Here is a 26,410-nt window from a genome sequence, read left to right on the forward strand (position 1 = left end):
TTCATGCTTAATCAAATAGGATAAGCCACTCACTATTTATTTGCTAGAATTGCTATCAGGCATTTTAAGCACTTTCTTCATACTTTTCCAAAACAAACCCTAAACAACTTTTGTTCCCAAGATTATTTAAAAGCTTTTAAGTACCAAAGAAAAATTGATTAGCAACACTTATTTGATTCTTTTATTCACAAAAGTAGGTTACACCAGGTTTACCTTGCCATTTCATATGAGAATTTATTTCTAAAATCCTAGAAAACATATACGCTAGGGTTTATAGGCCTTAACCTTAGTGCTAACTAAGTCTGTAACACCAGGGGTGTTACAGAGGGGAGTTTGTCCACCCATCGCCCGGTGTGGATATTGAGCTCATTGTAGATTTGGGTCTTGAACCCTTGAAGGATTAGCCTATTGGCACACTTGACTTGGCCATTGGAGTCAGGGTGGTAGACCACAACCTTGTCCACCTAGATCCACCAGGCGTCATAGAAGTCCAGGAACTTCCAACCTATGAACTGGGTGCTATTGTTAGTAATAATGCGATTGGGAACTCTGAACCTATGGATGATGTCTTAAATGAATTCGGTCGCCCGCTCCGACTTGAGGTTGATGATGGGCCGAACCTCAATCCACTTAGTGACCTTGTCAGTGGCGACTAGGAGGTGCTCGAAGCCCTCGAGAGCCATCTTGAACTCCTCAACCATGTCGAGGCACCAGACCACGAATGGCTAGGTGATGGGGATCGTTTGGAGCGCCTATGCCAGTAGGTGGCTCTTTTGGCATAGTACTAGCATCCCTTGCACATCTTGATGAGGTCTCGGGCATCGGCAATGGTGGTTGGTCAGTAGAAGTCATGTCAGAAAGCCTTCCCCATAAGGGAGCGGGGCACCGTGTGATGTCCGCAGATGCCACCGTGGATGTCCAGGAGTAGTTTCCTCCTGTCCTCTAGGGCGACACACTATAGGAGCACTTCGAAGGCGCTTTGACAATAGAGCTACCTGTGGATGACTTGATAGCTCTTGGCGCACCGGACCAATCGGCGGGCGTCGACGACATCGGTGGGAAGGATACCCTCTAGTATTCTAATGCCTTGGATGGACAGGTGGAGTCCCTACTCGGTGCGCCCTTGATGTCTTGGGGGGCTGGCTCTAGACTTGAAGGAGGGTTGCCTTATTGCTCTAGGGTGTTGATCGCCCACCCTGGGGGTTGCCTTAGTGGCCTCGGCTGGCCCTTGTCTTCTGCATTTTGTGGGGCATGCCGGAGGGTCGGCGAGGGCACTAGCTAGTGGCTTAGTGCCCTGCCAGCTGTGCATGGTGACCACAAGCATGCATTCCTGAGGGGACAACGCTTCTTTGGTGATGCAGGTCAAGGTGGAAGTGGTGCTAGTTGGGGCTGGCATCTTGTCCCCCTTGAGGTGGATCGAGGGGGCATAGAGGACATTGAGGAAGACTCCATGCAGTGGGGGCTTGCAAGAGGACGCCAGCCTTGCTAGGAAGTCAGCGTCATTGTTGTCCCATCGAAGGACATGATGGAGCTCGATGTCGTCGAACTTGTCTTCCAACTTTTGGACCTCCACACAGAAGGCCTACATCCTCATGTTGTGGCAAGTTGACTCATTCATGACCTGGTTGATAACTAGTTCAAAGTCTCCTCAGATGAAAAGGCACCGAGCGCCAAGCTCGATGGCCACTCGGATATCGTGGAGGAGCGCCTCATACTCTGCAACGTTGTTAGTGGCTCGAAAATAAAGCTAAAGGGCGTACCTTACTTTGTCATCACTGGGGGGATATGAGGACACCCACACCTGCCCCTCAAGGGTGAGGTAGCCATCTAAGTACAAGGTTTAGTACTCTACCTTGATGGGGGTGCCAGAGGCCTGCTCCTTAGTCCACTCTGCCACGGAATCGGTGAGGACCTAGGACTTAATCGTGGTGTAGGGGCATAGGTGATGTCAAGGCCCATGAGCTTGAGTCCCCACTTGGCGATGCAGCCGATGGACTCCTAGTTGTTGATGACGTTGCCTAAGCCGCTGGAAGATATGACCACCACAAGGTGGCCGTCGAAGTAGTGCTAGAGCTTGCGCTTGGCGATGAGCATGGCGTAGAGAAGCTTCTAGATCCTTAGGTATCAGGCCTTTGAGTCAGAGATGACCTCACTAATGAAATACACCAGCCATTGGACCTTGAGGATGTGGCCCTCTTCCTCATGTTCCACCACTAGAGTCATGCTGATAGTGTGCAGGGTGGTGGCGGTGTAGAGGAGTAGAGTCTCCCCCGCTGAAGGGGAGGTCAGGACCAGCGGTGTGGTTAAGAAGTCCTTGTTCCCCAAGGTGGGATATGAAGCGGCTAAGTATGGCCAAACATCTAGTGAGCCTTTGGGACCCTTCAAGTTCTTGACTAGCTCCATGTCCATGATCGTGGAGATCTTCTCAGGGTTGGCCTCGATGCTGCGCTCAGAGATGATGAAGCCAAGGAGTTTCTCGATGGGGACCCCAAACACGTACTTCTTTAGATTGAGCTTGCTGTGGTTGGTGTGAAGGTTAGAGAAGGTTTCCTCTAGGTCACCGATCAGCTGTGCAACCACTCAAGACTTGATGATGATGTTGTCGATGTAGACCTCCAGGTTGCGGTCGATCTGCTCCCTAAAACATTTCTACATGCACCGTTGGAAGGTGCTCTGGCATTTCAGAGGCCGAACAACATGGAAGTGTAGTAGAAGGCACCGAAGGGGGTGATGAAGGACATGACCAGTAGATCGGAGGGGTCCATTATGATTTGGTGGTACCTAGAGTACGTGTCTAGAAAGCAGAGGGCCTCATAGCCTATGGTGGAGTCGATGACCTGGTCAATCCGAGCAAGAGGGAACGGGTCTTTAGGGTAGGCCTTGTTGAGGCTGATATAGTCGGTGCACATTCTCCATTTCATATTCCTTTTCTTGACTAGGATGGGGTTGGCTAGCTAGTCAGGGTGCTGGACCTCTCTGATGAAGCCGACGTCCAAAATCCTAGCGAGCTCCTCATTGATTGCCTTACGCTTCTCTTCATCAAAGCCGTGAAGGCACTACTACACTGGCTTAGCGTCAGCCTTGATGTTAAGGCAGTGTTCAACAATCTTGTGGGGGATGCCAGGCATGTTGGAGGGCTTCCACATGAAGACATTGGTGTTGTCATGCAGGAACTCTGTGAGCACCGCTTCCATGTCCAGGTACATGCCAGCACCAATACAAAGTCACTTCTTGAGATCTTAGGGGTAGATCTAGACCATCTTGGCATCATCGACTGGACAAAAGGCAACCACCAAGTTCCCTTTCGAGTTGTTAGGGGGCTCCATACCCGACTGATGTTGGATTTGGGCAAAGTCGGCGGCAGCAAGGGCCGTGCCTTCTTGCTCGCAGCGATACGCCTTGATCATGGAGGAGGCCACTGAGATGACCCCTCGTGGGCCAGGCATCTTGAGCTTCAGGCAGCCATAATATGGGATGGCGATGAACTTCATGTAGCATGGTCGCCCCTATAGAGCATGGTAGGGACTAGTGTAGTCAACCACCTCGAAGTCGAGAACCTCCTTCTAGAAGTTGGCAGGGTCCTCAAACATGATGGGGAGCTAGATGCTTTTGAGTGTAACACCCTCGGTGTTATGCTCTAAACAAATTACTAAACCATGACATGAGCACCATGTTTACGTGATAATGTATGTGATGGAATGAATAGATGAAGTATTGCAACCTAAAATGATCAATAAAAATGTTAACTGAGAAGCTATGGCCCGGCTACCGCTAGCTCACCGTGCGGAGCTGCTACTGCCACCTGTCCCAGCCCGCACCGTGATAAAGCCACTACCGGTGCCATCACTTTGTCGTTGCATCTATGCACTACTACCCTACCTTGCATTGTCGCTAATGACACCACCTCAATGCCATGCTGCGTTGTTGCCACTCGCTCTGCCACCGTGGGCACGTGGGCTGTCCCATCGCATCACCAACCCACCCTATGCTGTGACACAGCCGTTGCAGGTGTTGTCACCTCACCGTCACGTCCATGCCTTCCTCTGCACCCCTACCCTATTACTGGCCTAGTTTGGTGCTCGCCATAGCCGCGTGCATGTGGTAGAGCTTGTCGTTGCCTTGCCATTTCTGGCACTGTGGTCGCGCGGGCCATGCCGGTCATGGACATGCGTGCTTGTCCTTGGTGCCTATGCGTGGGCCTCCATGATCACGCCAACTGCATCCCACCAAGGTGAGACCGAGCCAAGCCCACCTGCCGCACCCCATCTCTCTCTCTCTTTCTCCCTCTACTACCGCCGTTGAGCCGTGCCATCAAATTAGCTAGCGAACGATCACCTCCATTCAATTCAGTGCATCCACGGTTTCAACATCATGTCTTCTCATTGCCCAAACCCACCCAGCCTTGAACCGTGCAAGGCCAAGCTCCAATTTGGAGTTTTTTCTCGCCACCATGCCATTAAGGTCGTGCTCGGCCATGGTCAAGGACAGCCCTCCTACCGCCCATCCTAAACCAATTCACTTGCACCACTAGCATCACCTTGACTCCCTCTTCACCTGCACGCCTTAGCCTAGCCACTACCGCCTCCCCATCATCGATGACGTGATCATGCCACCACGGTGCGCCATTGCATGGCTCAGACGCACGTGGCCAGCCCTTCTCCATCACCCTCTTCTCCAACCATCACCTCGGCTAGGTCCTTGGTAGTCTACTGATGCTCACTCGCTAGCCGGTTAGGTCCTTAGGTGCCCTAGTTCACCGGAGCAGTCATGTCACCATTGTAGATGGTCGTGCATTGCCATAGCTTGCTCCAGTGCATCCCGCCACCCCGTGTTGCTGCTCGGTATAGGTGGTTGGACCCTAATTGAGTGTCGGCCTGACCGATGAGCCAGTGTGGGTCCCTCATGGTTAGTGTGGCCACCCCATGCCACCGCTCATCATGCCACTAGGTAGGGGTTAGCCGAGGGTGTGCGTGGGAGAATTCTAGGAAAACCAGGGGGTGAAGTGAGAAGTCTTGTGAGAAGGGGAAATAGCGTTAGGACTTAGTTGTAATTCGAGAGAAGTATGAGGTCTATTTTGCAAAAGCGCCAGCATGCATGGGATTCCCCCGCCATGGGCCGGTGTCACGTGGGCCGCTTCAGCGGGTCACTGTGCACACGCACTGGATCACGCGGGCCGCGTGTGTGGGCTACGCGGAGAGATTCGCTTTTCATTTTCATAAGGAATTAGAAATAGTTTTCTAATTTACTTTCTAAGCTGCTACGTGTGCATCATGCTCGGGTGGCTGGTCATGATGCCACATGCACGGTAAGCCTAGGCTGTGGTGGTCGTTGCTCAGCCAATGTGGAGCCCGCCTCACCTTTCGATCCATCTACCGCGCTGAACCCCCGAGCGTGTTCCACTGCTCATCACGCCTAGGCCGATGACCCCAGTCACAATGGTGATGGGATGCCTCCCTGCCTCGCCCTGCCCCGCTAGCCAATGTCAGTGAGCCTGGCTTGGGTTCGGCCGCTCCAATTCAAGCGCATCGCGCCAAGACTTCCACTATCTCATCACCTATGCGCATGTGCTTGTATTGCAGCTATCGGAGCCACCCATCTTAATCCGCTCGTGCTCACTCATGTGCCTCTTCATGGCATCACTACGACTTGTGCTCTGCCTTTTCGCCCTCCAATTCACCTAGCTCAGGGCTTCATAGTTCGATTCCTTGCACCAGTAGGTGGCATAAGAAGTTAACTAGGTGCCCCATCTTCCTCATGCTTGGCCAAGCACTATTGGCCACCAATTTGGCATTTTTCTCACCGCCAGCTAGGTGCGCTGTCGTGCCAGTGAAATTGGAGCAAGGTCCGAATGGGTTCAATTGTTTGTATCCACGAGCTCGCTTTAACCTCCTCTATCTATTGCTCGTGCCATTTTGCCGGGGCACTTGCCGGAGACATGGTGACGCATGGGTTCCATCCCAGAGCACCACCGCCCGGTGGCTCGCACATGGCTAGGCCACCTTGGCACTCCTCCACCTCAACTGTCACCGCAGCATGAATTTTGGTGAGCTACTGGTGCTTACCCGCTATCCCTACCACCCCGATAGAACCTTAGACTGCTAGAACAGTCGCGCCGCCGCCATGGATAGCCACTCATTGCTGTAGCCCACGATAGTGTGCCTCTGAGTCCCTAACCGCCATCCATCCTTGCGTGTTTAGCTATATATGGTGGTCGGCCCCTTACTTCCGTCGCAGCACGCCTAGGTTGCCCGACATAACTGCCTTATGCCGTCAGCCACTGCGCCGCCATGCGTGAGGATCCCCAGGGACCTCCCCGTGGTAAAGGTGACAACATCTGAGGGTTTGATTGCAAGATTACTGATGGTAGGAATAGTGTGTATAGTAGTCATGTTATTATCTAAAAGCACGTGGGCTTTTCTGCAAAGACATAGTCACGCGCGGGCCTCCCGACCTTGGGCCGTGTTGGGCCATCCGACCCGCATGAGGCCGCGCCCGCGCTGGCCGCTTGGCTGCCGGGCCAGAATGGATTGCTGCCGACCCTTTTCTTTTTCTAATGCATTTTTAATTTAGTTTCTAAGATAAAGTTGTAAATTCAGTATAAAATTATGTAGTTAACCAAAAATTATGAAACCAATTTTGTTCAGTTTCTAAAATCATGATCTATCTACTAGTATATTTTGTTCATATAGTTTTATAATATTTTCAGGAGTTATCTAATTAAAATGAGATGCTTAATATTGTAAGATATAAACTTGTAGGAATTTTTGTGATAAATTGGTAATAGTGTTGGCTCTAAAACTTTTATAGCAAATTCCTCACATTATTAGGTGCTCACTGTAATTTTTATAGTTCCATAATAATTAGTTTGCTAAGGTAGCTAAATGAGCCCTAGTTCAAAAATATACATTCAATCCATAAAATGCCGAAACACCTTTGGGATTGTAGGACTAAAACATTTTTCTAGAGACAAAGCCTTACTTGACGATGTGGATACATAGACTAGTACATTAGTCATTAAAGCTAGCTCGTTAGCTTGTGGAGTGTAATCGTATTTTTAAGAGTTTCGGTTGTCGTTGATTATTTACATCTCTGCGTTGCATCCATGTATATCATAATAGGAACAATGATGGATCATGGAGTCGACCGAAGTAGCAGAAAAGATGGTGCCTTGATGATCATATCACTATGATGGAATGCTAACTTTTGGTTATATCTTACCCAGATAAACCCCGGTGCATAACCCCTATTATTTTTCACTTTATTTTATGCTTGTGCATTAAGTTTTAAGGAGTTGAATAAAACAACTTGCATATATATATATCCTTATCCTATGAGTCCTACTAGTATGTTAAGATCGTGTAGATTGCTATGCTATAGGATCTGGTAGAAGTCGAGTGATTACTTGTCACTCATGAGAGATAGAAAAGATATTATTGTTGTTATTATATTACTATCACATGGAATATATATGAAGGATAATTGGAGACCGGGCGGAATGGTACTTTGGATCTAGACTTGGTTAGGCATTCAAGCGAGGCTTGGATTGCACTTATTTTGCCTATGTCGATTAAGGACCATCCGTTGCTGTGGATGGTAGTCAGGTCATAGACTTATTATCCTAAGCACATACTTGCTTATGGGAGCGGGAAGGCTCATTACGCTCTTGTCACGGGTTTCGGCTCTTTCTGGGCTGACTGATTAGAGGCGGGGAAAGGTGGAGCTCTAAGCACCATATTGAGACTAGGTCTCAAGTGTGGGAGCTTGGAGTCCAAGTTTGAACGGGGACCTAGACCCCATGATAGGAGTGGAATGGGTTAGTCTTGTTTGTGCCTAGGGTACAAACAGGGCGTGTGTTTCGGGGTACCCAGCTAGGATACATTGATTCGCGAATCACCGTTTATGTGAGACAGTACCGACTTGGCTATGGTCTAGTACTATAGTAAGAACTGGAATATGAAAGATGGTAAATGGTTCTGATTGCTCAGCACCTACTTGAAAGTAGCATAGGAGCTTACATAGAATGGATAGTTAATGAACTAATGATGATTGCTAATAAAATTTAATATAAGGACACATGTTTAGTAATGCTTCCATAGATACAATAACCCACAAGCCAAATAAGCCTTGCATATCCTTGGAGTCTTTTATTTTTCTCCTGTTGGGTAAGTCTTACTGAGTACAATAGAGTACTCAGGGTTTTATTACTCCTGTTGTAGGTGATCGGAGGATACATAGAGCTGACTCTTGTGTGTGGAAACCTACTTGTGGGCTCAGAGAGGATTCCTTTCATGCTACGACCATAGTGTTTATTTATAACCCTCACTAAAGGTTTTCATAAGAAAAGATGTAAAATCTGCTAGCACCTCTCGTATATAAATGTCCACTATGTTAATACTCCACCATGTCATTAAATTAATTTTTGTTTCCTCTGTAACTCTGATAACATTGTTATATTCCATTGTTATAATAAATTGAGATAATATTATGTTACTGTAATAAAGTGATGTAAGAGATGGCTTAAGAATATTATAAGCTTTATTCTCTCATTTATGATCCTAATGAAAAATGTGGATTTTCGAGTTCTCCCTTGAGGTGTGCTCGATGGAATTACGTAGTTTAGTGTCTTCTTTTGAGTACTTAGTGTCTAATGAAAGATAAGTACTCCTGGAAGACATTAGATTAGGTAGTTCTGCCACAGTAGTTAGGTCACAGAATTATTATCGTAAGCACATACTTGCTTATGGGAGCGGGAAGGTTCATTACGCTCTTGTCATGGGTTCTAGCTCTTTCTGGACCGACTGATTGGAGACGGGGAAAGGTGGAGGTCTAAGCATCATATTGAGACTGGGTCTCAACTATGGGGTCTTGGAGTCCAAGTTTGGACGGGGACCAGGACCCCATGATAGGAGTGGAATGGGTTGGTCTTGTTTGTGCCTAGGGTACAAATAGGGTGTGTGTTTTGGGGTACCCAGCTGGGATACATTGGTTCACAAATCACCGTTTCTATGAGACAATATGACTTGGTTATGGTCTAGTGCCATAGTAAGAACTAGAAGATGAAAGATGGTGAAATGGTTCTAATTGCTTAACCCTTGCTTGAAAGTAGAACATGTGCTTACCTAGAATGGTTAACTAATGAAATATTCATGACTCCTAATAAAATTTGACTGTAAGGATGAACTATTAGTAATACTTTCCGCAAACAAAAAGAAAACAACAAACCCATATTGCCTATCATATCCTTGAGAGTCGGGAAACTATTCCCACTAGTCAGGTAAGTCTTACGAGGACATTGTGTACTCAGGGTTTATTTTACCCCTATTGCAGGTGCAGCTTGAGGAGTAGCTCTTGTGTGGAGGATTCTTCTGGTGGGCACAAACGGATCCTTGTATCATTTCCACCAGATGTTTATTTTCATTCCGTTGTTTATTTATCACACTCTGAACTCTGGTATTGTAATAAATAATTTTCAAGAACTCTTATTATATGAAATAGACTAAGTATTATAAGCTCATACTCATTATTGGATTGTGGATGTAAAACCTAGATTGTTTTGAGTTCTCCCTTGGGGTGTGCTCGATGGAACTGTCCGATGTAGCTCACTTTCGAGGTGCTTAGTGTCTAGTGGAAGACGAGAGCCGCTAAAAGCGTGTTATTTTGGGCGGTTCTGCCTCACCGAGTGGAGCAGCTTGGACCCTAGAGATGATCCCAAAGAAGGGAGCCCCACCTAGGCGGAGGTCCTTCCTTGAGATCCCCATGCAGTCAAGGGTGTCGGTGTAGATGACGTTGAGGCTGATCTAGTCGTCCATCAGCACCTTCGTGTGGCGTGCCCGTCTGGCGATGGGGCCAATGATGAGTAGGAAACGACCCAGACTAGGGACGTGTCATGGGTAGTCCTAACAGCCAAAGGTGATTGGTACTTTTGACCAGCGAAGGCGCCGTGGCGATGTCCTGCTTACCATGTTGACCCTTCACAATGGGTCACTAGTGGGCCACGAAGGCAACAGAGTTGGTCCTTCCCCAAAGACCATGGGGCAAAGTTGCATCACGTCGGGGGCGGGCTCCCCCTTGACCCACCTCCTTGTGGCTGGGGGAAGTGCCCGTTCGTAATGCACTAGCGACGTCGCAGATCTCCCTAGCCAATCGGCAATAGATGCCTAGCAGACCAGGTACCACCCCCCTCGGCGAGCTGGAGGAGGGAGAAAAGGCCTTCCTTGTGCCAAGAGAAAGCCGCACCTAGGGGCGGGGGGTAGCCCCTACCCTCCTAGGTTGTGGTAGGTCCGCAGTGGATTTGGTAGGCTAGAACCTTTAGATCTGCTCCCAAGCATCCTAGCAGAGGAGGTGGCACCGAGGATTCGTTGCCCACCGGCGTAGCCCCGTGGAGTGGACGAAGCTCACCGTAATAGTCAGTGACGTAGGCTAGGGTCCCAAAGTTGAGGACCTAGCCACGCGTCGGCCATGATAGAGAGGTCGCCGAGGAAGCGGACACCACCGTATGGGGCAGTGCCGCCTACACCGGTGACAAGGCGGGTGGCTCTAGCCACCGTAGATCTAGAATCGCACTTGACACGGGGTCAAAACCGTGGCAAGCATGTTGTTCGAGTCGGTGTCAGAGTATGGGTCTCCGGTGGCTCAGGTGGACTCAGGAACATAAGAAGCACTTAGAGGAGATGCAATGGTTTATCCTGGTTTGGGATAATTTGTTCCCTATGTCCAACAACTGATGATCCTTATACTCAAGAGCACCCAAAATTAGGGGGGGTTACAACAGAGTGTAAAGGTAGAAGATTTGATAGGGGGTTAGCTTGGTGCTAATTCTAAGGTTGTCTCACCGCCGGTGGAGCCTTCCTCCTCGTCAAAGAGGAGGAAGATGATGGGATGTGGTGGAGGATCTTGTTGGACAGCGCAGCACCTGGACAACAGATCTGTTGTCAGATCTTGTTGGTGAAGAGACTATCCTTCCATTGGTGATTTGCCCCACTGCAAGCTTGCTAGACTGATTAAGCGATGGTCTACAAAAGAAACCAAAACCTTGGCCATGTCTACTTCAAGTGCTAGAGGAATGGGGTGAGCTTCTTATTTGTCACTTCTTCGGCTATACCTATTGTAATGCTCTGTTTAATTTTTAAACAAATTTGTGTAGTATTTGAAACTCTATGGTTACTACATATGGCAGCGACAGTATCTTGAGGATTTGAAAAAATCAGGCATGATCCAAGTCAGGCTAATGGACTCAGAGGATGAAGAGGAGGAAGGAAGCGAAGGCCACTCGAATGGCGGAACTCAGCATGCAGAACCTACAACGGAAGTTGAACATGTTTTTTCTTTGTTATGTTCTAGTTATTGGATTTGGAATCATGTATTATGATGCATTGAAGTAGGTCATCAACATTTTAGATTTGGAATGCTCTGTTTCGTACTAGCTAGGAGGATGTATGGAGAATAGGAACAAATGTCCTTGATTTGTGAAGGGTGTTTGGTTGTCTGCAGCTGTGGATGCAAGCTTAGCTGAGATTGTGTTTGGTATGCTAAATCTTAGGTTGCATGAGCGGATGCAACTTGTTGAGAACATGTTTGGTTGTCTGTGTTCTATGAGGAGAGTTACCTTGCATCTAAACAAGGTGAGCTTACCCCCCTCTATGCTGAGATTGGTAGTTAGTAAAATTTATAAATCCACAACTTGTACCAAAATGCAACTTTAACAACCATTAATAATATTTATGGTACATACTACACAGACCTTAGCTTACATTACAAACAAGTTAAAGTTGCTGCAAAATAATAACAACATCCATCCAAGACAATCAAACAATATTTATCCATTTAAACATGTCATGACAGAGAGATACATCATGTAACTTTATTTACTCCTTTGCTAATGAGTCTAACTTCAAGAACAAGGGAACATAGGGAAGATAGTAAGGTCTGTCGTTGATTTTTGGTAGGATGCCATGTTTCAAAAACTGACTGTAATGTGTAGGGATGACATGAACTTTTTTGTTGTCCATGTTATATGCGACGATGTCTTTTTTCCCTCCAACCCCAACAAAGAAAAGCAAATTCCATTCTGGGTAAACCGTTGAGTAGTACTCATTAACATCGTAGTACGAGTAATAACTAAATTCAATGTTAGTCTATGCAAACACCTTCAGAATGCTGACAGTATGCTTCAATGTCCATTTATTAGTATCATAGTCTTCAAGGATCCAGATTAAAAGTTTGGATATATTGTGACCATGAACAGTACATACACACAAGTGACTCTGAGCTTGATGGATGGAGGGTAAAGAACCACGCGGGTAAGGAATTTTCCTCCATGTCTCTCCCTCCATATCCACAGCAAGTATCTAAGGGTAAAACTCCGAGTACCCCATAATGTGCAGACAACCATTAAGAAACACAATTTCTGATGATCTTATTTCTTCTGATCTCTCAATTGTCACATAAGTATTCGGTCCCCATTTCGATTCCTTACAGATCCATGCTGTAGTTTTAGACGAGTAGATATCCACACCCTTGCACTCATCATCCTGCTCCTCTTCTATATATTCAATCACATAGAAGTGCGAGGAGGCTACCGTATCGAACCCCAATCGAGCCTCACCAACAGAATGGATGCTAGGTGGTAGTTCCTTGAACTTCTTGGTTGTCGGATTGCAGGCGATATAGCGGTATAATCCATCAGCCCTCAGCACCAGCATAGGATTAGGCCGTTGCAGATATTTGAGACAACTACATTGTCCAAGGTGAAGGGCAAGAAAGATAAGGACGGGTGTTCACTAGTGACTCTGGTGTAGCGTCGATGGCCTTGGTCAGTGTCGTAGAAGAAGCCAGTCAGAGTCTGGGGTAGCACCTTATGGTTGTTGTAGTCCTTGATGAGGTGGTTCTAGGAGCGATAGACATATTTATAGCAGAACAAGGAGGAGGAGGAGGATCTTGACAACGGCATTGTCTATGAGGCTGGCCAGTGCGTTTCTCTTGTTGGGGGCCTCCTTCATTTCATCTGTGTGTAGTAGGATGAGAGCTTGCTCAGTAATGAGAACACTGAAGAGGACAATAATCCAACAAAGATCCAACAGTGAAGTTCACAACTCATATCAAAGTGCAACTTTAACAACCAATAACAATTTTCATGGTACAACCTTAAATAAATTTAGAGTAGCACCACATTGATATATATAACTCAAACTATAGTAGCAGTTAATGGAGCTGTAACCATTGCAATTCCAACTAAATCAAGTCTATCTATCACACTTATAATCAGTACACGAGCTCAGAGCTTAGGAGATAGGCAAAGATTAAAAGGACGACAATTATAATAATTTTGAAGGCAGAAGCAATGGGCCTGTTTGTTTGCCTAGATAAATAGGTATAATCAAGTAAGAACTTAACAATTAACAGGCCTAGTTGCATACAGGCATTTACAGTAACAATACTAAACATATGTAGAAAACCAAGACATCAGTAGAAAAACCAACCAGTGCCACCTCCTAGTTCTTTTCATCATCATATCATTGGCCTAACCAGATCTCCAACGCTAGAATGTTTCTTGTATACCTCATGTTCAGGCAAGGACCAAAATAGTGAAGTGAACAGGAAAAGGTGAGAAAAGGAGACATGTGGATTGGATCTGTCGCCTCTGCCGCGGCATAGAACGTACACGGACGCCAATACCACCGTGCTCCACCGGCAAGCCCCACCAAAATAGCCTCCTAAAGGACGTCGGAACCACCATAGCACACCGAGGATCCTCCGCCATCGTCGCTAGTCTAACGGGCACCAATTTGTTTTCACTTAAAAAGGGAAAATATCCAATATAGGTCAACCTGTAGGGCATCCGCATAGAGAATATAATACTATAACGACTCCAAAGACATGTCAATATAACCAGACATCTAGCACAATGGTAAAGACCGTGCATTTCTTTCTCTGGGTCCTGGGTTCGACTTCTAGGCATTGAGGTTTTTTTTAAATTTATTAGACCCCAACGGCACAAAAGGTACAAGTGACACGCAAGCCATCGGGTCCCATATGTCGGATGGAGATGGAGAAAGGTCACATAGGTACACGTGACACATGAGCTGTTGGGTTCCATAGGTCGGATGGTCCCATAGGTACACGTGACACGCAAGCCGTCGGGGGCCCATAGGTCGGATGGAGATGGAGAACGGTCCCACATGTACACATGACATGTAAGCCATCGAGTCCCACAAGTCGGATGCTGAAGGGTCCCATAGGTACACGTCGGACAGGGAGGACCTAGCGGAGACTTTTATAACGAATTACAAGCGTCACGGATGAGTAACTGTAGGTCCCACAGGTACACATTGGATGGAGAAGGGTCCCACAGGTACACGTCGCATGGAGATATGATCGAGCGGAGACTTTTATGATGAATTGCAAGCGTTACGGATGAGAAACTGCAGGTCCCACAGATACACGTCGGATAGAGAAAGTATCTTGTGGAGATCTATGACGAAGCTGTTTGTTACAGATCGAATATTGTTCGTCATAGATGTGTAATTAGTTTAATGACGAAGCCCTGTTCATTACAGTTTTAAAGGAGATCGTCACATATGAGTCGCACGAGTGATCTATGATGAAACCCTATGCTCTTCTATGATGTTTTTGTGACGATGTCTGATTTCGTCAAAGAAAGGGAGGGTTGTATGATCGTCACCGTTGATCTATGATGAAACAGAAATCTTCATCATAAAAAACGCTCTTCTATAACGGTTTTGGATTCGTCATTAAATTTTTTATCATAGAAATGGATATTTCTAGCAGTAGCGTGTGACTGAACAGCAGTGGCTCAACGACTAGATGGAGCTTGGCAGAAGCCACCGCGAGCATGAGGGTGCCACCGGGCCCGAGCCTAAGGCGGGCGACGATGCCAGGGCGAGAAAGAAACGGACTTCAGAGGATGAGAAATCCGATGAGTAAGAGGATAACGTGGATTTAGACGGAAGGGATAAGCGCAGTGGACAACCAATGAGTGGAGGAGCGGTGTGCGGATAGGACGGGTGCCATGGCCAAGCATTATCCTTTGCCGAACCAGCAGTAGACCGACGCGTATTCATTTTCCGGATCCAACGAGCGTTTGCTCTGTGACCCGTGTGGGTTTCGTTGGCCTTCTACCAGGTTTTATATAATTGCACCAGCCCAGGATGGATGGCCCAGATGTACATGGCCCATGGCCCATGGCCCATGGCCCATGGCCCATACGTATTCACCATATCGTTTGTTGGCCTAGAGCCCAGACGAGATCAGTCAACTCTTCTTTTGATCGGTATAAGCATATGGGATATGCCCCATGAATGCCTATTTTCTTGCAAACGACGGTTACACCTTGAAAGGGAGACGTAGCAGAAATTCGTATCCTACAACGATAACGATACCGTTATCTTCCACCACTCACTCTTGCACGCGTCGCTCATCCAACAACCCTATCCGCTCATTCTATCTGCCAATGGCGGATCTATGGTTCCAATCATGGGGTATAGACGAAAACGATATAGTTCATCGACATGGACATGACATAATCATAACACTAAATGATGATAAAATAGTTGTGATTATATATAGATAGAACAAGTTACATGTTTTCATAATTCCATTATAGGTTTCCAACTAAATCAATACGTGTGGATGTTCGGCAATTTGCTTATACATACATCAATACGTGTTGTGCAGTTTGGAATTGGGTTGCTGTTGGGCCTAGAAAGATGTAGAGTGCTAGGGCTGTTGTATGGGCTGAGCAGATTAGCAATTGTATTTAATAATGTATTATACATGTACATGGTATTAAAGGGTATATATACTTTGGTGCCGTTCGCCTGGCTGGTCTCGAAACCAGCCGGCTGGTTTCTCCTCACAGCGGTACTATTCATCGACCAGCCGCTACAGTATTTCTCTCTCACACAACCAGCCACTACAGTGTTTTGGCTTCTTTTTTCCAGACAAGCGAACGGGGCCTTTGTGTTTTTCTAGAAATTTTTGGGGGGAACAGTTGTACCCCCCATGCACCTACTGTAGATCCACCCCTGCGGTCTACGGGCCCCGATGCTCACTGTGCCGTTTTCTCCCTGTGTCGTCGTGCCCATCTGCCCACCCTACTTTGCCTCGCCGAAGCCAGTCCTCCGCGGCGCCACACCCACCCCCTACGGCCTCCTCCGTCCTACCTCCCCGCGCCACATTCCTCACCGGGCCTAGTCTACCTCGCCCACCTCCACCGTGCTGCCTCCTCTCCACGGTTAGACCGCTCGCCGCAGTCGCCTCCACCGAGTTGGTGAGCCTTTATGACGGATGCTCCAGCAAGCAAGCGAGGGGATGAGATTCGTGTGACACCGCGCCCATTGATGAGTTGCCCATGCTGCCGCCGCACAGCGAGGTCCATGCGCCGCAGTCGATCTCCGTGCTGGCGTGCCTCATTCGTCCAAGCAAAGCCCATGTTGTAAGAGTATGTTTTAAGTGTTTCAGATGTTTTCATCTAGATGTTGCAAGTGTTTTATCTTGATGTTGTAAAAGTATATCAGAATATTGTACATGTTGCAGTGGCTATACACGTATGTTTCAAATGTATGTTCCAAACAAGTATTTCATCTGGATGTTGTCTATGTTTTCACACATATAGAGTGTTTTCATGTGTTTTTTTACAAGTGTTTCATGCGCATGTTTCGTGTTTTAGCTGTTTTATATGTATGTTGCAAGTCTTTTATCGGGATGTTTTAAAAGTAGATCTGGCATTGCAACTAGTGTTTCAGATGCATGTTTTATGTGCTTCATGTGTCTTTGGACGCATGTTGCAAGTGTTACATCCGGATGTTTTAAAAGTAGATCAGATGTTGCATCTCTGTCTTCTCTTTTTTGTTGCCTCACCTTCGGCTCGGTGTCTCCTCCTCCTTGCGCGGGCTGGGCATCCGTCGCCCCCTCTTCCTCTCCTGGATGCTAGCGTTGCCACCTGCTGTAGTCACGTGCTGCAGCTGCTAACCGTGTACATACGCGTGAGAAACGAAGGGGGCGCGAGCGGAGACTCCCCATATGCCGTCGGTGCGGGCCCTGTGTAGGCGGGCTCTGGAGACGGCGCGGGGGAGGGGAGGGGAGGGAAGGGAGGGGGACGGAATGCGGGCACGTGCGGGCGGACGATAGCACTGCCGACTACAAACCAAAGGCAAGCATCGGCAAGGCATGCTGACTTGCTGCAGAAGTTGAAGAGCATCTTTACAAACAACTAAAAAAAAAGACAAGAAAAGGAATTCCGCATAAACCCTCCCTTCCGAAAAAAAAATCCCAGTCCCCTCCACCCCTGCCGCGGCCGCCTAGCGAGCAGCAAGCCGCCGCCGCACGACGGGAGCGGGATGGCGTCGGCGCCGGAGCCGGAGGACGGGAGGGAACTCGACGCGCTGCTGCACCTCTCGCCGGACGCCTCCGGCGAGGAAATCCGCAGGGCGTACCGCCAGTTCGCGCAAATCTACCACCCCGACAAGTACCAGGACACGCAGGTAGAGCCGCCGCCCCTTCCCATGCGATTTGATTGGCTTCGACAGTTGAACTACTTGGCTTAGGGTTCCCGCGCCGTGCTCCGTTTGGAGCTGGATTGTGGTTCCGGCTCGGTGCGGCAATTACAATCGGCAGTTGCATTCCAGATTTGATCGGTTTGGATGGGTTCAGCTGCTTGTGGGGTTTAACAATAGTTCTGTGTTCCTTTTGAACTGGGGTTAGGTTAGCATTAGGGATGGAAGTTCTAATTACTTTGGGTCATTGGGTCGATCCAAAAACTTGCCCAAATGAACTAGAATGCTATTTCACGTAATTTAATTTGAGGGGAGAAATGAACTAGAATGGCATTTGACCGTAGTTAGTTAGCTGACAAAAAAAAAACACCATTAGGTACCCACCTGCATCCTTAGTTAGCATCCACTGGCATTGCAAGCTGCCTGTGCCTGGTTGAAGTTGTGTGTTATTACATGCTTGCAATTCTAGTTATAAATCAAAATGGATTTGTTTTCTCTCTTTTGAGGATACAAAATCAAGGGTAATGGTTTGACAATAATATGTGCCGTGATGTGGTCTTAGTCATGTGCCTATTTGATTGCATCTGAAGATATTGTTAGTAGCATCAGAGTAGTGGTAGAAGTAGACAGAGCAGTGTATATAAGCGTGCACTTTGGCACTACTTTTATGTTAGTTTGTTTCCAAAATGTTGGCAGGATGAATGAAAATCTTTATTTTGTGCCTAGATTAAATTTTGTCAGTTGGCGGTTCATTGGGGGATTGGAAGATATTGCGAGTTGTGGGTCGTTTATGTTGCTATTCCCTGAGGAGTCCCCAAGGGTTTAACGGATAGTGTCATGGTTGGTGACTTGGTGTGCTAGACACCATGGGCATATGGTCCTTTTACAAAACAGGAGGGAAAAAAAACCCTTATCCTTTGCACATCCATTTGGTACGAATACGTTAACATCTATATTTGTTTTCTCAGAAACAACCTTTGCTCTTTGATTGAAAGAATGCTAGTTAAATAACGAATTCATTATTAGCTGATCAAAAGGAAACTTTCAGCTTTTGTAGGATATGATTCTATGAATATTATTAAGACTCATCCTTCATTAACATTGGCATATTGTTTATCTGGTAACTTGGCAGATGCCATGAGGTATTTCTAGTGCACTACTTGATTCTCCACACCTCCATTTCAAGTAATAGAAAAATAATATGTACTTCCTACATTCCAAATTATAGGACACTCTACCTTTGGCCTAAGTCAAACTTCTTTAGTTTTGACTAAATTTTTTAGAAAAAATACACTAAAATCTAGAATACCAAATAAATGCACTATTGAGACATTTCATTGTGGATTTAAACTAATTTGAGGTTATAGATGTTGGTGTATTTGTGTATTTTTCTATAGACTTGGTCATACTTAGAAAAGGTTGACTTAGGACAAAGCTAAGGTGACCTATAATTTGGAATGGATGGAGTACTTGGTTAGATTTCTTGCATGTGTGAAATCTGTATTTTGTTTAAGTAGTCATCTACTGTTTATATTAGTGCATTCTTCTGGACTGACTAGTATCCTTCATTTTCATATGTGATTGTCTAGATGAAGGAAGTAGCAACTGAAAACTTCCAACGAATACGTGATGCATATGAGATACTATCGGATGAGAACAAAAGACAGATTTATGACATCTATGGTATGGAAGGTTTAAATTCTGGCCTGGAACTTGGTCCCAAGCTAAGTAAACCAGAGGAAATCAAAGAACAGTTGGAACGACTGCGTCGGCGCAAGGAGGAAGAAAAAAATTTCACGCATGCTCTACCCATTGGCTCAATCATTGCTAATTTCTCAGTGCCACATTATTTAAATGGTGGGGGCATCATGAGAGGGTACATAGTGTTTTCCATTTTAGTATATCTATACGCCTATAGTCTTTTCGTCCAGTCACATCACTGGGAAGCTGCTCAGAATTACGATAATATGGAAACTATTCTCATGTGTAATCCTTGGTTATAATATGCTGCAAATTGCCTAGTAATTTATTTACTCGACCTGAAATGCCAATTGTTATTTTGATGGCGAAATTAGCAAATTGCTTAGTAATTTATTACTTGACCTGAAATATCAATTGCAATTTTGATGGTGAAATCATTGCGTGCTATTTTGCATTCTTCAGCATTTGTTTTTCTATGATGGACTATATTTAATTTACATACATTTTCCATACTGGCACATAGAAGTTTTATTTTTAAATGGTTAGCAGCGTTTCCTAGTGAAATCATTGCGTGCTATTTTGCATTCTTCAGCATTTGTTTTTCTATGATGGACTATATTTAATTTACATACATTTTCCATACTGGCACATAGAAGTTTTATTTTTAAATGGTTAGCAGTGTTTCCTAGTTTATGTGCATAACTACCGCTTGCACTCCTTTTGACGCCATTCCTTTTGCATTCCTATTTGCCATACCAAAATATAAGTTAGAGTACAAGCAGGGTTTAGAAAACCTTGTCAGGAAATTGACCACTGAGAGATGGGAATCAGCTATGGCTGCATACAGCTTACCTTTAACGTTTTTCTCTCTCTCTCATTTTTCTTGCAGTGTTCAACATATTTTTAACTTTCAACTTATGATGGCACTTCAACAATTTGTTTAGAACCTCTGACGTATCCTGTCCTTCAGTTACTTCTTTAGATTTTGTATGACTAATTATAGACAGTACGGTGATTTAGTCATTTGATTTTGAAATGGCTAGAATGGCGATGTCTAGTGAAGTTGAGTTGCCAGTGTCCAAGCAAAATACTGTCGTTGTTGGTGGGAATTTGGCTGTAAATGGCGCAGCTGGATCTGGAGCAGCAAGCACTGTGCTGCGACACCAGTTGTCTCCTGTTTCCTCTATCGAGTTTATGGCCACAGCTGGACTACGTTCTGTTATTGGCACGCAGATGTCTCGGTGAGAACGCCATCCCATAATTTATTTCATCTGTTGCTAATTCCGTGCATGTTGCAAATTGTAATTTGTCAAAATTGTGTACTTCAGTCAAATTTCACCACATTCTACAGCAACTTCTGGACTTGCTGTTTCTTTGAGAGATGGGTCTATCAACTTGTCAAATGCCTGGACTCGCCAATTATCTGACAATGCTGTTGGAAATGTATGACCCCTAAGCTCAAATGCTCTCTTCATCTGCACATGTGAAACTAACTCAGCATTTAACTCTTCAATATAATGATGTACATGATGGTCCTCTGTGATTTGAATAATAGATGTATACATGACTATGTGAACAATTATATTTAGTCTAAACATAGTGTTTTAGTTGAGACACAAAGCTTACAGTTAACAGGATTGCTGGAGCTAAGCAAACGTTTAGACAGAATGAATTCTGGACATATTAATTTTTGGGAATATTTTCACCTGTACCATCACCTGAGGTGCACTTTCCTCTATACCATCAACTTGTTTCAATGAAACATGTGGGACTAGACCCCACATGTCATTCACTAGTTTGGTGGTATAAATAAGAAGTACCCCCTCAAATGAAGGTATGGATGAAAATTCCCCTTAATTTAGATTCATGTAACATCAACTGTTAATTTTACAGTGGTTCCAGAAAAAAACTGCTAATTTTACAGTTACATAGTTAATGCGTAAGTTTAGGCCTCTTATGGCCCTGTATCTTGGGTCCATGTAAAGAATTAGTTGTCAATCCTGGATAAGTTACAGCAATAACTTCCGAGAATCTTTCAAATGCTATAGATGTTCAAGATGTGTTTTCCTTTAGTTTTTCTTGATCTCTAGTAAGGCATTTTAGCATAGTTTTTTCTTACCTGCTATCTTTTTACTTACCGCTGCACTATTAAGTGTAGGATGACAGTTCATCTACTGCATATATTTTTTTTTTGTGCAGGTAAAGCTGATGTTCTTTACCACTTGTGTCTGTTGTTTTCTCTTTTCACTAACTTCCAGATACAGCTTGTCCTTGGTGATGAATCAAGTATTTCTGTTGGATGGCAAAAGAAGGATGAAAAAAGTACTGCAACTGGAGAAGTAAAGGTAGTCTCACTTAGAAGCCAACCTAGGCATTAATGAAACAGTTGGAGCTCTGCCAAACAGGGCCATAGTGTCCACACATTTGAATTGATTTTGTGTACTTTGATTGTAAATCTGCAATGCCTTCTTCCTTCAACAGCTACCTGTTTTTATATATTTTCTCCTCTTATGTCAGGCCAACATCTGATGCTTCTCTTTTGGTGGTGTTCAATTATTAATTACCTTTTCTTTTTCTCCTCAGTTTGGAACTAACTTTTTTGGTGCATCTGCTCATTACACGCATCGCTTCTCTAAATCTCATGCACGCATCGCTGGTAGAGTTGGAAGGTAGCTAAGGTTTTGAGATCCCTTGTTTCTGGTTGTATAACATGCATTCTTTTATGAGTTTGTAACCTTCTGTTACAATTTTTTGACTGCTCTATTGCAGCACGGCCCTTGATTTTGAAATTGGAGGAGGGAGGCGAATATCAGAATTTAGTACTGTAAGGATGATGTATAACATAGGAATTCAGGTGATTGCTTGTTTCTAAGGTCCCTTGTCCTATGTGTTCTCAATTAGTCACTTTGCTTCTTGAACTTGCCCTATGTAGACTGCTGGTGCAGACTGCATTAATGCTATTTTCTAAGAGTCTTGACCTTGTCAGTTCAGTTAGACAGATGGCGTTCTATAAGAGATCTTACCATGCTGTTTTTAGTTTTAGGTGCAATTATGATGTGGCCAATGCAGTTCTTTTCTCGTCTTCTGTTGTCATGATATTGATCATCTTAACCACTTTTCTTCTCATATGATATTTTGTAGAAAACTTCTACTGTATCACCTAACATATTTCACCACAACTGACCTTTCCTTGTAGTTTTGACATCTTGCCATATTCTTCCATCCATTTTGTGCTCTGAATTCCTTCGTGTCTGATGTAGGGCGTCTCTTGGAGGTTTGAGTTACATCGTGCTGGGCAAAAGTTAATTATCCCAGTAAGTGGAGCTGTTCCCCCTTGGAGTCTCTTCTGGGTTTCATATGTATTGTTTATCTAATACCCCCTCCGTCCCAAAATATTTAGATGTCTAGGTGGTGGGTAGATTTGTGCAGATGTAAAATTACATACCTACCCCTATAAAAGGAAGGAACGTTGATTGACTGGTTTGTAAGAGAGGTGGACAGAAGCTTCTAGACTCGCCTGACAGAGGGATAAGGCCCTTGCTTTTTTTCTTTGAGAGAGGGAAATTGTTTTTTTACCGGCAAGAGCAGTACTGCTACATGTTGCCCCACACCCTGGATATGGCTATATCACCTCCTATGTTAGCTTTTATATTGTGATCAAATTTGAATCACAAAGATGCAAATATTTTGGGGGCAGAGGGAGTAGTGTATAATTATGGCACCAAGATCAAAGCTTATTCACACGATTTTATTTGGTTTCAGTATTGAACTATCGATCCCTACCAACACATGGAGGTTTTGTTAACATGTTTTTCCCACTGTCATTCTCTGTTCAAGTTCCACTGAGTGCTGCTTAATTCTGCAGGTCTTGCTTTCGACTGATTTAAATGCATTATTTGTTACCAGTGCATTTGCTATTCCTTCAACACTGTATTTTCTACTTCAGGTTCTATTCCTGACCTAGTTCTGTTCTTGATATCTTACAGCTCTACTTATGTTGTACTCTTGCTATCTTACTTTCTCCACCTTAACTGCATCTGTTAACTAAAGCATTGCTGTGGCTTCTTATTGTTTAACAGACATATGTTGTAAAGCCTTACTACCTTAAGCGAGAAAAGCAGAAAACACTAGAAAAGATGGAAGGCTTATCTACGCAGGTATCATGATGATGTTGTGTGTATTCACATTTCTAAATGGAGGTGGAACTCATTCTACTTTCCTGTTTGAAACCGAACCATTCTAGATGAGGCAGTGCATTCTTAAATTTGGTGGAATGACTCCATTCCTCACACTAGTACTAGTTATTAGCTTATGATGAATGAGGTGATGATGCATCAATCTATTCCATTCCACAAACCAAAGGAAAAAAATGAGTAAGAAGACGATGGACTAAGTACTAACTCATTCCTTAAACCAAACACCCTATTAATGTGTAGTTTTGTTTTGGAATCCAAATTTGGTTGCCACATACTAATCTAAATGGTATACAAGCCTTTCACCTTTTTAATCAAATCGTGATTTTTCTTTCTTGCAGTATGTAGGTTTGCAATAATTCCCTAACTGCTTTTCCATGCTCAAGTGATTTTTTTTTAAAACAATTGGCAAGTAATTGAAGATACCATTTTCCTGTATAGCTAACTGAAGCCAGGAAGGCAGCTGAAAAAGCTAAAAAATTACTGGAACCTGTCTCCAATCGTAAGAAGAATAGACAGCTAGAGAACAATGGATTGGTGATAACAAAGGCTTTGTATGGCAGTTGCAAAAAAATCAAAGAGAGCAGTGAATTGAATGAGATACATAATGACATGTCTTCACAAGTATATGATGTGACCATCCCACTGAACTTCCTCGTTACTGAGGCAGGCCAGCTCAAGGTACATTCCAGTTACATTGGTGACAAGTGTTTTTATCCAAGATATGAACCTAGTACACAAGTTCTGCCATATTCATAGTTGATTTCTGTATGCTATCTGTGCTATTTTTACTGGTAGGTTCCATTGGAAGACCAATGTAGTAGGGGCATCTGCAATTTTGCCACTGGTTTTGTGTTGCAACCTGCAAATAGATTGGAATTTTATATATGCTTGATTCCACTTTTACTAGATTCTGTTTCACGTTTCTGCAAGGTAGCAAATAGTTGTCTGGTTATTATTCTACACTGAATTTTCTTTCTGTTACCTGCAGCTTCATGACGGGATAAAGAAGTCTGGAATAATGGGTTTCTACGATCCATGTCCTGGAGACCCGAAGCTGTTACTCGTCGAGTACACGTTTCATGGTCGTAAATACAAGGTAGAGAATGCTGAACATCGCCATACGTACCGTCTTACTGCGCGCGCGCGCGCACACACACACACACAAAAACGAGCAAATTTTCTTGACTGCTTGGTTTGTTGACAGGTCACGGTGGATGACTATGAGGCGCTGTTGATACCACAGGATATCCATCAATTTTGAACTGTTCCTGATCCGCATCAAAACGATTTTGGGTCACCATAGCTGATATTTCTCTTCTCGCATTTTGTTCTTTGTGTTGATGAGCTATCTGTTTTCGGTTATTCCTTAATGCGCCCCGTATGCTGTATACACATGTGGATCTGCGCCACCTCGAGGGCATACACACCCACAGCAGCTAGTAATAATTTGCAGTCATTTTCCAAAAAAAGAAAAGAAGATATGTCGCTTCTGAACATGGCGGAAGTGCCTAGGCAAACAGATCCCCACTCCCCAGGATGTCTAGGGCTGGCCGATGGGCAATCGGTCGGCCCAGGAATTTTTGCCAGAAGCAAACAGCACTTTCTGTCGGTGTTGGATTCTCCGACCAGCTTCTTCGTGCCCATTTATTTATTTTTTACTAGTAGTACATTTGTTTTATGACCAACCACCGAATCGTCCACAAGGCAAGGCAGGCAGCTCCTGGCCTCCCGCCCTGCCCGTCGCGGGTCACATGCAGCTGCAGGCTCAGGCGAAAGGCGATGCTCGACGCGCCTGTGCTGCCGGAGCCGTGCCCCTGCTTGGTTCCTGTCTCGGGAAGTCGGGAACCCTGACTCCCAGAGATAGTTGTGAGATGCCCCGCTCCGGTGCCCCCCTATCCTGCCGGCAGCGAGCGCTCATGTAACGGACATGACGCTGCTGCAGAGACAGCAGAGGACTTGATGAAGCTTGCGTTGCATGTGCGTAGCATCCACGTCCATGTCCACAGCCTGTGGCCTTTAACCGCCTTTCCGGTGACTCATGCCTTGGGGCTTTAAGCAGGTACTACTGCTATTGTAGTAGTCTAGTAGAAGCAGCTTACTAACGAAGGCAACAAAAGCTGGTGAATTTTAGCGGTGGTAGCGAGTGATATACTAGCTTAATAGTTTTTATCATCGGCATGAAAAAGTTGCCTTTAACCAGAATATGTATTGGATCCGGATCCAAAGAGACCCTATGCAGCTTGGAGTACTAGTTATTGCTACATGAGTTCCAGCTAGCGCATACCCCCATTCACCCATCAGCATGTTCGCTTGTTGGTTTCAGCCAGCCCAAATCAGTCAGCCAATAATATTTTTCTCTCACAACAAACCAGCACCAGCCAGCCTAAACCAGCCCAGAAACTAACCAGCGAACCCATTCACCCATGTAGCCACAAGTTCAGTCACGAAGACGTGAAACGTTGCAGCTGGTAAAATCGTACGGTCCATATCCATACGGAGCAAAGTACTAGGCGCTGCACCAAACGCTACAAAAACTTTGGATGCACGGAGTAGTATCTGCTACTGCTACAAGTGGAGCGGGAGGGGAAAAAAAAAGAACACTACTATGCCAGTTCGCGCAAAAACTTCTCCCGGGCGAACCTTGACACCGCATGGATCGCTTCTCTACAAGTTTTGATTTCGCGTCGGCATGGACCACCGGATCAAGATTTTCTCCTCGGGATGCTTACGCTGCATGAACGAGAAAGATATCCTAAACCTTGTGACATGGCGTATTGCTCTCGATCTGCACTCTGCAGTCTGCACTGCTATATAGATCTCGCGATGGAATGGAGTGCTATATAAATCTAAAGTCGGACGCGCAAAAAGGAGTGCCCCATGTCCTGGGCACGAATTTTTTGAGCAAGCTAGGCAAGGTGTTCTGCCGTTTTATTTTTAGAACTACTCCCTCCATTTCATTAGTCCCTAAACTTTCACAGTTCATAGATGAAATTGAGACCA

The 26,410-nt window shown here is 45.2% G+C and overlaps 1 protein-coding gene across 1 annotated transcript; it reads left to right on the plus strand.

Moving 5' to 3' along the window:
- The first annotated feature begins 17,188 nt into the window (after nt 1–17,188).
- LOC136524166 (chaperone protein dnaJ 13-like) lies at nt 17,189–25,018 on the plus strand. The gene is made up of 13 exons (XM_066517629.1): nt 17,189–17,501; nt 19,103–19,389; nt 20,258–20,455; nt 20,543–20,657; nt 21,473–21,559; nt 21,798–21,883; nt 21,984–22,068; nt 22,475–22,528; nt 23,080–23,160; nt 23,294–23,371; nt 23,849–24,088; nt 24,399–24,506; nt 24,615–25,018. Exons 1-13 carry the CDS (start codon nt 17,358–17,360, stop codon nt 24,669–24,671), a joined length of 1,620 nt encoding a protein of 539 aa, XP_066373726.1. The 5' UTR covers nt 17,189–17,357; the 3' UTR covers nt 24,672–25,018.
- Nucleotides 25,019–26,410: the final 1,392 nt, after the last annotated feature.

This window comes from Miscanthus floridulus, chromosome 2 (assembly GCF_019320115.1).
Source record: "Miscanthus floridulus cultivar M001 chromosome 2, ASM1932011v1, whole genome shotgun sequence".
In the NCBI taxonomy this organism is placed as follows: Eukaryota; Viridiplantae; Streptophyta; class Magnoliopsida; order Poales; family Poaceae; genus Miscanthus; species Miscanthus floridulus.